At 35.1% G+C, this 12,970-nt stretch overlaps 1 protein-coding gene and 1 pseudogene across 1 annotated transcript; both read left to right on the top strand.

The window, feature by feature from the left end:
• The first annotated feature begins 609 nt into the window (after nt 1-609).
• On the top strand, nt 610-1,902 carry LOC107722759 (succinate dehydrogenase [ubiquinone] cytochrome b small subunit A, mitochondrial-like). Its single transcript, XM_016531228.1, is given in 5 exon segments — nt 610-691; nt 786-906; nt 1,397-1,452; nt 1,455-1,530; nt 1,737-1,902. Coding segments are annotated over 5 exon segments (468 nt in total). The 5' UTR covers nt 610-642.
• A 2,092-nt stretch (nt 1,903-3,994) lies between these two features.
• On the top strand, nt 3,995-11,858 carry LOC107722795 (beta,beta-carotene 9',10'-oxygenase-like; annotated as a pseudogene).
• Nucleotides 11,859-12,970: the final 1,112 nt, after the last annotated feature.

Genomic DNA, 12,970 nt, shown 5'->3' with positions numbered 1-12,970 from the left:
CATTCTGTTTTTATTCACAATTTGTACAGTGTCCTATGAAATTTTACAGAATTTATATAGAATAAACCAAACAGGAGTAAGAGTAGAGTTTTTATGGATACCTGCCCATGTAGGTGTAGAAGGAAATGAGGAGGTGGATAAGCTGGCCAAGTCAGCATTGAGAAAAGAAGAGATTGACACAGAAATTCCTTTAAGTAAAACAGATGTAAAAGGTATTATTAAAACAGCAGTTGGAAGTATGTGGCAAGACGTATGGAATAAAGAGTCAAAAGGGAAACACTTATTTAGCATTCAACAGAAAGTGGGGATTGAAAGAAAGATATATGGAAACAGAAGAGAAGATACTTGTAGCGAATCAGCTCATGGGGAAATATGAATAATTAATCATAACTAGTTATAATTAATTATAAATATTTAGATCCGCGGGGAAGGGTCCATAGGTCCTCATATGGCTTGTTAACTGAGGGGTGTTACAGAGTATTTGTTAAATATAGCTTACAAAATATATATTGTGTGTTTGATTGGTCCAGACGCTGCCTTCAAATGCGACCTCCGGAGGGCACAGCCTTCTAAATGAGACACACTGTTACAGAAACCTATCACAAACATATGAATCTGATCTGACCTTGTAGTTTAACAGTAATGGCGAGCTTGATTCGTTTAAGCACTTTCTGCCAAAGAGGAATAAGACGTAAGTCATCATGGATGACCGAATGAATATGGCACAGACATGTTAACACAGATTTATGTAATGTTTTTTATGCAATATTTTATACCATCTACAGCTGTGCTTCTCTGCAACACACACCTGTCTCGTGGGTTGGTTGCCTATCAGAAGAATCGAGATGTTGAGCCTTTCCGATTGACAGCAGGGAGGATCCATGCAGCTTCATCACACTCCAGTGAGCGATATCTAATCATTGTTAAAAATGTATTTATAGTTTTTCCATGATTATTCACTTCTCCATTTGTAATGCTACAACAGTAATTCTACAATGAACACAAATATTGTGAACAATGAACGATGAACTGTTGTTTGAACATTGCACATTCAGTAAAAAATTATTTTACATGATTTTAATAAATTTACATTGGACCAAATTCTCTTTTAATATTTTATAAAATTAAGATTGAAGTGAAGGCATTGACATTAATGCTCAGTGTTACTATTTGAATTATCAAAAATTCAGTATGTTTGCAGGCAACACTAGTAGTCAATATTAGTATTATAAAAATGACAATCAAATTTCCTTTTGTGCAAAAATACTAGAAAGCTAATTATTATACTAATTATTATACTGTAGTAAAAAGATACTGTTTCTTAAACTCTTTTACTACAAAGGACGATAGCAAAATTTAAATTTCTGTTTGTTTTTGCAGCTGTCTCAAGTTCAAGGGCGGCCTCCATGCACTGGACGGGTGAACGGGTGTTGAGTATAGTTCTGTTAAGTATACTCCAGCAGCATACCTGTGTCCTGGTCCACTAGTGGATTACTCTATTGCTGCAGCTCTCACACTGCATGGACACTGGTAAGAGCGTGTGTATCTCTCACTCCTGTGTGTCTGAAGAGCCTTGCTTTATGCTTGCTGTATCGGTTGTTTTATTGAAGTTGGATATTACTGAGGCACCTCAGTCATCAGTGAAGTTATGCAGTATTTAAATTAAGTAAATGTCCTACAAACACTGTATTCTATTTAGTTCGTTCTTTCATTTCTGTGTTTTTGTCCTTCTGTAGGGGGATTGGTCAAGTCCTAACAGACTATGTCTATGGTGATGTTAAGGTCAAGCTGGCTAAAGCTGGCGTCTTGTTGCTCTCCACAACCACGTTCTTTGGTCTCTGCTATTTCAATTACCATGATGTTGGTCTCTGCAAGGCAGTTGCCATGCTCTGGCAAATATGATTATATGGCCAGAATTAAACTGACTGACTTAAAAGATGTATCGCCATTTCAGGTACTTTTCCAAGTCTTTTGAAAAGGTAAATAATTATATCAGACTGTTGTGGGCACATTTACCTATTTATTTTGACTACTGCAATTAGTAGTCAAATTCTCTAGTTATATGAACACATTTAACAAGGAACCATATACAGGTGCATCTCAATAAATTAGAATGTCGTGGGAAAGTTCTGAATCGATTTTGCTTGACAATCCTCATAAGGCTGCAGTTCTCTCGGTTGGTTGTGCATCTTTTTCTTCCACACTTTTTCCTTCCACTCAACTTTCTGTTAACATGCTTGGATAAAAACCAAAAACCAAAGACTTAAACTACTTCAGTCTGTGTGCATTGAATTTATTTAATACACGAGTTTCACAATTTGAGTTGAATTACTGAAATAAATGAACTTTTCCACGACATTCTAATTTATTGAGATGCACCTGTATAACCCTGTGAAACACTGGTTATGGTGTAATTTTAATTACTATATATAAACATTTATAATGATGTAAGTTATGCCATGATCAAAACATAGCATGGTGCCTATAACATTTTTCTTATAAAAAATAGCAGAAAAGAAGTCAAATTACAATTATTCACCTGATTAGCAACTGTAGAATAAGAGTGAAGTATAGTTCTTCCAGAGCCATGATATTTAAATGTTACAAAGGAAATGACAACAGTCACAGACCTACAGAAACCACAAAGACTAACAAACAAATGACAGATAAGCACTAAGAGCTCTTAAATCTATGATAGAGTGTATGAATTAGCATTGCCAGCAATTTGCTTGTCCAGAAAGAAAAAAGGATATTGGGTGTGTGTGTGGTGTAAATATAATTTATTCTAATGCAAAAGTCTCATGAGTGTTCTATCAGCTTGCTCTTACTTAAGCATATTTGTGACATTTGCCCCCTTTAAAATTATTTCCAGGGCTTTTATTATTATTATTATTATTATTATTTTGCATTTATACAGAGCAATTTTCCATATCCTTATTAAATGTGTGTCATCATCTTTAATATCAAATTCTTAAATTTTATCATTAAATTAAGTTAGAATAATAAGAAACTATAGGACTGTTACCAATCAAATGAAATGAGTATCAAAAAAAAAAAAAAAAAACATGCAGAAGCTGCATCTGTGGTGGCATTTAGATGCGTAACTGTTTAATGAAGCTCAGAGGTAACATGAATGCATTTACATTGCAAAATTACAGCATAAATAATGTTATGAGATTAATGTGAAATGTTGGTAAAAAAATTATACTTTTACTTGATACAATGATACTTTTACTTAGCCTATGAAACTAAACCACCAGTAGGTGTCGACGAATGTCTTGAATCATTCAGTCATTCAAGAATTAAGCAAATGACTCACTGAATCATTGGGATTCATTCATCATCATTCTATGGGAGGAAAACGACTAACGTGAAACTTTGCGCGTTGCGTTCATATTCTAGCCACATGTTTTTGTCTGTACATAGTACAATTTATTGAGAAACAGTACACCTAATTTGGTCTTTTATTATGACTGTCTTGACGAAGTATAATTGTTATTGTAAATACTCACTTTTCCATGACCACGGAGGAGAATCAGAGATTGTGGTTCAGCGGACAGACATGAACACACTGTATTTCTTATATTTATTTCAACAAATGACAACCAAAATCAAATCCCCAGGAGCTTGTTTTTGTAGCATTTTAAAATGCTGGCTTGATGTACTAAGACAGTGATATTAAAAGACACGCGGAGCCCAGAATATGAACACAAAGGTTTAATTACACGTTTTCCTCCCTTTCCAAAACCATAAAAACCCTAATAATAATATACTTTATTATTAAGGTGTATAGATATCTTATAGATATAGATATTGTCATTATGAACTATGGACTTTATATGTTGTGCATAGAAATATTTTACAGTCACAAAACAATGAATCTGTTGATGGTATAAGAAAATAGTGAGACAGAATGACGTTAACTCGTTACTCATAACCAGGAAGTTTATTACGGTAAAGTGTACGTAGCTAACGTGGGTCATAGTGCTCCTCCTCGCGAGTGTGCATAATAGGAATTTAACCTACTGCGGTCTCTTGTATATGTTGTTTTACCTGTTTTAGTTAATCATGTCAACAAGTGTGCTTAAAAATGCATTTAGGACCAGCAAGGGTAAGCTTTTATTACTGATTAATCTCTGCATCTTATAATAATTTAGTTCTCTCATTTAGTTTGCCAAGCGTAACCAAGACCTGTGACATTTAGCATGCATTGGCAAATAAACTCAAACTGAAATACAGACAAACAAAGAACAAGACAAAGTATGTTAAAGAAAAAGATATAGCCTAAGTTAAAAAAAAACAAAATAGTTGTCTATACATAAATCCATTTATTATATTATGCACTTTTGCATGTGATAATGTGAGGCCATTTTCTCAAAATTATATAAAATATAACTGCTTAATGTGCATTTTGTTGTGTTACACAACTTCTTGTTGTATGTTCAGCTGATATTTATTTCAGCCTTGTTATTTCACATTACATCCCAGCCAGCACCGCACTGCCCTCCCCTCCACTGCTGTGTCATATGATATAATCCTGTGTGATGTAACATGGTTGGCAAAAGATCCGACTTGCATAAAAGGAGCTTGTCTCCTCCCATCTGCGTGCACATAGTTTTGATTGCTCTTTACAATTTTTTCATACACTCTTCTTCATCTGATCAAGGGTGCAGCCTCATATCTCTCTACAGGATGTCTAGCAAAAAGCCTCAAAGAATTGGTAAGAATCTGAGAGCTCTTCTGCACTGATGCACGTCTGCAAGTTTCACTTTTTGTTGTACGTTACTGCACAGGCTTTGTGATTGTTCATATATGTGTTTGTGTGAAGCAATGCAGTATATTAAAGCACATTCCTGTGTTTCAAAGCAGTTGCTGTATTCATATGAGAGAGGGTGGGATATACTTTAAGTCCCATGGCTTTTGAGTGTTAGGTTTAAATTTAGCATCTTAATTATGAATAACTAAATTGATCTACTTTTGATTTGTACATCACAACTTTGACTTTTCTGAAAAAAGATGTCTCTGTATGTCTATGTAGTTGCTTCATTATTTATGCATTAGTGTATCACAGTACATGTGAGCGTGTAGAGTAGAGAGGGACTGTTTTTCTAGAGGTAATGCTTCTCTTTGTAATATCGCTGACTCGCTGCCATTTCAGCGCTGTCATTTGTTGACTTTAATCCTTTACTTTGTTCTTTCACCTGACATAATTGATTGAGCAGAGTAGTATGTCTGCAGATCTGTTACTTGCTACGGCTATATAATTTAATATAACTCGGGGTTAGCTAACCTTGCAGTTAAGTTTGTTGACTCTGAGGACCTCTATATAAAAGTGTCAGTAACACTTTACACTAAGGTCCCATTTGTTAACATTAGTAAATGGATTAGCTAAACTGAACTAACAATGAGCAATATATATTTTTAAAGAATTTATTAGTCTTTATTAATGTCAGTAAAAAAATATAGTAAAAAAAAACTTTATTATACATTGTCCTTGTTATATATATATATATATATATATACACATGTACTTACTATATTATTAACAGTAAAATATGCATAATTACATGCTACTAAACCAAACCATAATTCTAACCGTAACCCATACTATAATAACATACTATAGTAAGTACATGTTGTTAATTAATATCACTTATAATGTAATTGTATAATTACACTGTACGAACTGCACCTTAAAATAGTGTAATGAAATAGTTTTTCATTATTTCTTAGTTCACAGTGCATTAACTAATGTTAACAAATATGACTTTTAATTTGAAAAGTTGAAACACATGCTGTAGAAGTTTTGTTCATTGTTAGCTGATGTTAACTAATGTAACCTTATTGTAAAGTATTACCAAAAGTGACAATACTCAAAAATGATATTTTATTACCATTATCACAATTTCAGAACATTTGTATTTATAAGTGCATCTGTATAACATTATTCTGATTATTCTTTTCATGAACAGATTCTGATCTGACAACTTGCAAAGCAATCAGATTTTGTATATTATGTCGATCTGGATTTTTACAGCTGCTGCTCAGAAAACATACTTCACAAAAGTGCATGGGCTGCCAAGCATCACCCCCTTGATAAGTTCGGTACAGGAGACACCTGAGCCCATCCCCACCACAGTTAAAGGCACCATCCCAACCTGGATCCATTGGAGTCTGCTGCGGAATGGTCCAGGAAAGTTTGAGTTTGGGAATCAGCAGTGAGTATGACCATATGGTGATATTTGATTTGACTAGAATCAATAGAATGTGAAGAATAGTAAAATAAATTAACTAAATACATTTTATAATCTCTGTTTCTTGCGATTAGTAATTGGCTATAAAGCTAATGACATATGGAAACTAAGGTATAATGAATCATTTGATATTTTCAGTGGTAGCAGTAGTAGGTAACAACAATGACAACCTTTCACAGAAGACCGTTATTCTAAATTTTGATTTGTGATCCGTTTGATCACAATTATTATATGTAATTCAAACTCTAACATGAACATTCAGGCTGACACTTGCCGATGTAAATGTTCCCTCAGCTATAACCACTGGTTTGATGGCATGGCCTTGATGCATCGCTTTCAGATTGAGGACGGTCAGGTGACATACAGAAGACGTTTTTTATGCAGCGACTCGTATACGCAGAACAGCGAGAGGAACCGCATCAGAGTTTGGCACTTTGGCTCTACCTGATCCCTGCAAGAACTTCTTTCAGCGCTTCCTGTCCAGATTTGAGATGCCAAGTATGCAGAAATTGTGAATATATGTGTGAATGACAGTAAGGAAATGTACTTGTTTTGCTGACGGCCATGGTGAAATGGATCTCAATAGGTTTAGAAAATCACCAATAGCTTACTGTTTTAAAAATGTTACAAAAAGCTCTTTCTGTTTTCTGAAAGAGTAACAAGGCATGTCTCTGGAGGGCCTTGCTCAAGAGCACAACAGGAGTGGTCAGTGGAAATGTGTCTAAAGTCATCTTAGACAAACAACTGTGTCTGTAATCACGAGAATACATTTAAATCAGACACCACAAGCACTCAATTAAGATTAAATAAAGTGACAGTACTACTAAAGTGTTGAGATGGAGTTGGCAGAGTGTTCTGGACACTACAACTGAGGCAATTGTACAGTAACATATGGGTCTTTTAAAAGGATAAAAATGCACAACAAACTTTAGGATAAATGCTTAGAGAAATGATTAAACAAAACCCACCATTAGAGAGAAAATCCAGTTCTTTAAACTGTCAGTATGGTGGAAGTGTGACTTAATGGCACAATGAGGTTTTCATTTGAATATGTGGGTTACACAACTAAAATCAATGTGGGGGGGGGGGACAAACTATTTCATCATTTTAAAATGGTTCTCATCCAGGGGGCCGGGGCCCATCAGGGGCATTAATTATTATTAATTATATCGCTAATCTAATATAAATTGTAATTTAAATTCAGCTAGTAAAAACACATTAAATGAAGTTTAACTTGAAATCATATCACAATACTGTTTTCATGTTCAGGAACATGCAGTTCTTAAAACTTATAGAATCACAAAATGAAGGAAGGGTAGTTTAATACAGTTAATAATCCCAGTAAAATAAGCAGCTCTAATCTAACCTAAACTCTTAGCTAAATTAAAATGCTCCATAACACATAAAATCAAGTTGCAACTAAAATGATAGTCTTTTTTCCCCCTCAATATTTTTACTGAAAAATATAGTTCATTAAACTTGTGACAAAATGAATCATGGTTAATTTAATATAATTAATCCTAGTTTATGTTAATAAAAAAAAAATCTGAAAACAAGCAGCTTGTCAAATTTACAGAAAAATACAAATTTACAAAAAAAGAAGAAGAAAAAGATAAGATATTTGTGACACTAATTCCCCTCTCTCCAATTCCAGAGCCAACAGATAATGCCAGTGTCAACTTTGTTAAATACAAGAGTGACTATTACGTCAGCACAGAGACAAACTACATGCACAGAGTGGATCCAGATACTTTGGAGTCCAAACAGAAGGTATGAGCAATAACCTGCCTATAGTCACCAGCCTAGACCAGCCCGTCATGTCTAAGAAGGATGATTGTTTGTAGGTGGACTGGAGCAAGTTCATTGCTGTGAACGGTGCTACTGCACATCCACACTTTGATCCAGATGGCACAGCTTACAACATGGGCAACTCATACAGGAACAAAGGTTAGATTCCTGTCTTATCCTTATGTGCTGACCAATCTCAGTGCAATGCCACTTCAGGATTAAGAGACAGGATGTTAGGCTGTGATGTGTTTTATAGGGGCTTTCTATAACATCATCAGGGTGCCACCAGAAAGAAACGGCCCAGAAGATACTCTAGAGGGAGCCAAAATATTATGCTCTATTGCCCCTCGTGACAAATCCAAACCCTCCTATTACCACAGCTTTGGTGAGTGAAGAAGAAAATCTGTCATGTTTATTATCTTCTCATGAAGAATGACTATCTCGTGTAATTTTATTGCACAGCTACTGTAATAGAGTAGTGTGTAATTTTATTGCTCTGAATGGTATAACCATACAGTCTGAATGGAGCGATCATATCAATGTGCAGCACTGAAAAACCTTTGTTTTATTTTCCTGAACCTTTCAGGCATGTCAGAGAACTATGTAGTGTTCATCGAGCAGCCCATTAAGATGGATCTGTTTAAGATAGTGACTGGTAGACTAAGGGGGAAATCGCTAAATGAGGGTGTTTACTGGGACCCCAACCAGGAAACCATATTCCACCTTATTGACAAACAAACTGGAAAGGTGAGACAACAATCATGACAATAGTCTCACAGAGGCACTGAGAACAATGAGAAGCAGATGGACTTCCATATGTGGTCTCCATATGAGTTTATTAATATATTGGTTTGCTGATTCTGCTTCAATATGGTTAAATGAAAGCTGATTGAGAACATAAAGACTATTATTCTTCAGGCGACTTTTACACTTTAACCAACTAGTCTGCATCTCTCTGCAGGAGATGCCAGTGAAATACTACACCAAGGCCTTGTCCACCTTCCATCAGATCAATGCTTTTGAGCAGGATGGATTCCTCATGCTAGACATGTGCTGCTCTGATGACGGCCAGTCCATAAACAACTTCCTCATCCAGAACCTGCGTCAATCAGGAGAGGCATTGGACGAGGTAATGTTCTTCCTTAAACTCTCCTTGTCTGTCTATCTTAATAATAATCTTAATAATGATAACAACAGCAACACAATTTCTAAAGCACAGATTTATATAATTTTACATACTGTAAATCACATTCTCATTTGTCCTGTGGCTCTCTGTTTCTCTCAGATGTATAACACCATGAGTAGGCCGTATCCCCGTCGTTTTGTGCTGCCTCTCAACATCACCAGTGAAACCCCACTGGAACAGAATCTCAACACACGGCCTGACAGCACCGCTACCGCTGTGTGCCGTACCAAAAATCAGGTGTTGTCTTTATGCTGGTTACAACACTACTGGGGTCAGTACGATTTTATTTTTAAAATACTTTTATTCTGAAGGATCATGTGACACTGAAGCCTGGAGTAATGGCTGCTAAAATCACAGGAATAAAGAATTTTACCATGTATTAAAATAAAAAACAGTTATTGATCAAATAAGTGCAACCTTGATGAGCATAAGGGACATATTTCAAAAACATAAAAAATCTCACCGACCCCAAATTTTATAACAGTAATGTAACTATACAGGACTTAGACTTGGTGTATTAAGTAGAGATCTTTAATTTATTATTTGCTCTTTATAACAGTGACTAATACGCAACACAAAAAGTGCATTTGTTTATTGGAGAGCCTTCATCTCTTTTAGGACTGCAAAATGTCTCTCTCTTAGGTATTTTGCACATTTGAGGATCTCCATGGCGAAGACCTGAAAGACTACGGTGGTTTGGAGTTTCCACATATTAACTACGCCAGATATAACACCAAACCTTATAGATACTACTATGGTTGTGGCTTCCGTCACCTAGTGGGTGACTGTCTAATTAAGATGGATCTGGAAAGCAAAAAGTTCAAGGTGAGATCAAATTAATGGGATCATGACTGATACCTAGGTATTAAAGGGTTAGTTCACCCAAAAATGAAAATTCTGTCATTAATTACTCACCCTTGTGTTGTTCGAAACCCGTAAGACCTTCATTCAGAAAAGTACCAAGATGATCGACAAAGTAGTCCGTGTGACATCAGCGGTTCAACTGTAAAGTTACGAAGCTACGAGAATACTTTTTTGCGCAAAGAAAACAAAAATAACGACTTTATTCTGCATTTTCGTCTCTACTGCGTCACTTTGGACGCGCGTTCACAACAGTATCATGACGCGAGCGTGTGGCAGCGCTGACCCAGATCTGGCGAAATGACGTCATCATATTCTCGTTGCTTCGTAACTTTACAGTTGAACCACTGATGTCACACGGACTACTTTGTCGATCATCTTGGTACTGTTCTGGACCTTGAACGTGGTAGTTACCTTGCTGTCTATGGGAGGGTCAGAGAGCCCTTAAATTGTGTTCCGAAGATGAACGAAGGCCTTATGGGTTTGGAACAACACGAGGGTGAGTAATTAGTGACAGAATTTTCATTTTTGGGTGAACTAACCCTTTGACCATTACTATCAACACAATATCCCAAAAAGTTTATATTTAACAAGTAAAATTTTCCTGTCCACTTGGCACACAAAGTTAAGAGTGCGTGTTTGCTAAATAAATTTGTTTTACAGGTATGGCGCCAGCCTGATCTCTACCCATCAGAGCCTGTCTTCATTCTTTCACCCAATGCTGAGGAAGAGGATGATGGAGTCATCCTGTCTGTGATCATCACACCAGTTAAGGTACAAAACAGCCCTGAATGTATGTAAAAATAAGCTCTATAATTTACCTGCTTTATAAGAAATTGAAACATGTTGACAAAAGTCAGTTGAGAAATTTTTACATTGTATAACATTTATCAATGCATCAATTTAGACAAATCGTCTTAACCCCTTCATCCTCTTCTCTCTGTAGGATAAGAGTACATTCCTTTTAGTCCTAGATGCCAAAACATTTGAAGAGCTGGGAAGAGCCGAAGTGCCCGTCAACATTCCTTATGGATTCCACGGAGTCTTCAACTCCAGTGCATGAAGCTTTTTGGATCACTCCAACAAATGACAAGTAGCTCTTCAAAATGGTTACCAGTCACCTGCTACTATTACAAGCAAGAGACTAACAAAACAATATTTCTATGAAATCAGCCCAAAGAGTTCCTCCACATATCAACCTCATATTTTTAAAAAAGAAAAACAAATACTTTATATTTACAGTTAATTACTAATTAATTAGAAATTACTTTAACTAACATACAAGTACTGTAGAGTTATATTTAGAATTAATTAACAGCTTAGCAATTGAAAATTTTCTACATCTTTGAACATGAAAGAGTTTGATGTACTGTGTAAAAACAGCTTTATTCCAAAATTTTTGATGTAGGGTTCAAAACATTTACACATTACTGATGCCTATTTGGTGTTCAGCAACTTGGCCCACCCAGTCAAAGTGATATAATGAGGAGGAAGTAGAATGAATACTATAATTTTTACAGCAGCAGAAAATGCTATTGTTTGTATTTAACAATAAGAATAATAAGATGGTGAGATCTGCAAACATTGTGTTGTTTCTGACTCCCGCATGTAATGTAATGTAGGCTTTGCAAAGAGGCTTTTATTTATGGGAAGAAAAACAGCTTAATGAATTCTGTGGGTCAGAAAGAGGATGGAAATCATAATGTAACACTAAATTATGGGTTTTGGTGCTAAACATTATGATGAACCGCAGGGGAAAAATACTTTTATTGCAAAAAATTATGTTATAATCTCTTTAAAATAGTGTTGAAAGCACACCTCGTTTTGATACATATATGATTTCTCTATACATGTTCTGTCTTTATTATTTTCTTTTCTTCTGTTTATCTTTTAAATTGTGGACTGTGAACTTATACCACAATATGAAACATTTGCAATTTGCAATTGCTCAGTATTGTATCAGTTATACATTGCATTGTTTCATACAAGGTTTGTTTCTTTTACTCTAAAAACAAATGTGAACATACCACTAGATGTGAATGTGAACATGGTTAATATGATTAATATTTACCATTAGGATTTTCAGATCGACTTCCTTAAATGAGATAACAAGTTCATTGCATTGAACGTATAAAAAAATAAAGGTAAAACCCAAAAGTGAATAATAACAATAATAAATATTGATAGAAGATTATTTTGGTTAAATGACAAAAATAATCTCCATACAGCATATGTGTCATATCACATTCATTTTCTACCTCTGAGAAATAACCTGTTGAGAGCTGCTTCTCTTTTGCATTATGCCTTTTACTTTTCAACTTTATATAACAGTTCTACATAATGTTTCATTATACGTTGTTGTTTTAAATCAGTTTCTAATTGTAACTTGATGAACACAATGACTGAAAAATATTTGTACACACAATACTTGTATGCTATCTGCTGCATGGTTTAATTCATACAGTCCACTTTTATAAAAACATTCACAATGTTTAAAAGCAAAATGTGTCCAGTATGTTCCAGATCATTTCACATTCTAATAAAAGTTTGTTTAGGAAATCTTGACATCGTGAGCGTCTGTAGAGACAGAGATAGTAATACTTCTCTTGTCCACTAGGCAGCAGCAGACACTCATAGCAAATATGAGTTTGTTATAAACGCAATGTAAAACAAATAAATGCATTCATTCTCAACAACAAAAAGTATTACGCAATCCTCCAGAAAGGATTACTAATTATTTGGATCAGTATTCTAAAGTAAATAACATGATAACTCTCTAGTAATGACTGAAATCACTGCAAGCTTTTGAGGGATTTGTAAAGTATTGGGTAGTAATGACTCAAGTGTTATTACATCCTTCTAAAGGAATTATTAATTATTT

This window comes from Sinocyclocheilus rhinocerous, unplaced genomic scaffold (assembly GCF_001515625.1).
Source record: "Sinocyclocheilus rhinocerous isolate Xijiao unplaced genomic scaffold, SAMN03320098_v1.1 scaffold544, whole genome shotgun sequence".
NCBI lineage: Eukaryota > Metazoa > Chordata > Actinopteri > Cypriniformes > Cyprinidae > Sinocyclocheilus > Sinocyclocheilus rhinocerous.
Note: the sequence above shows the minus strand (reverse complement) of the source record. Positions and strands in the feature narration are given on the sequence as shown.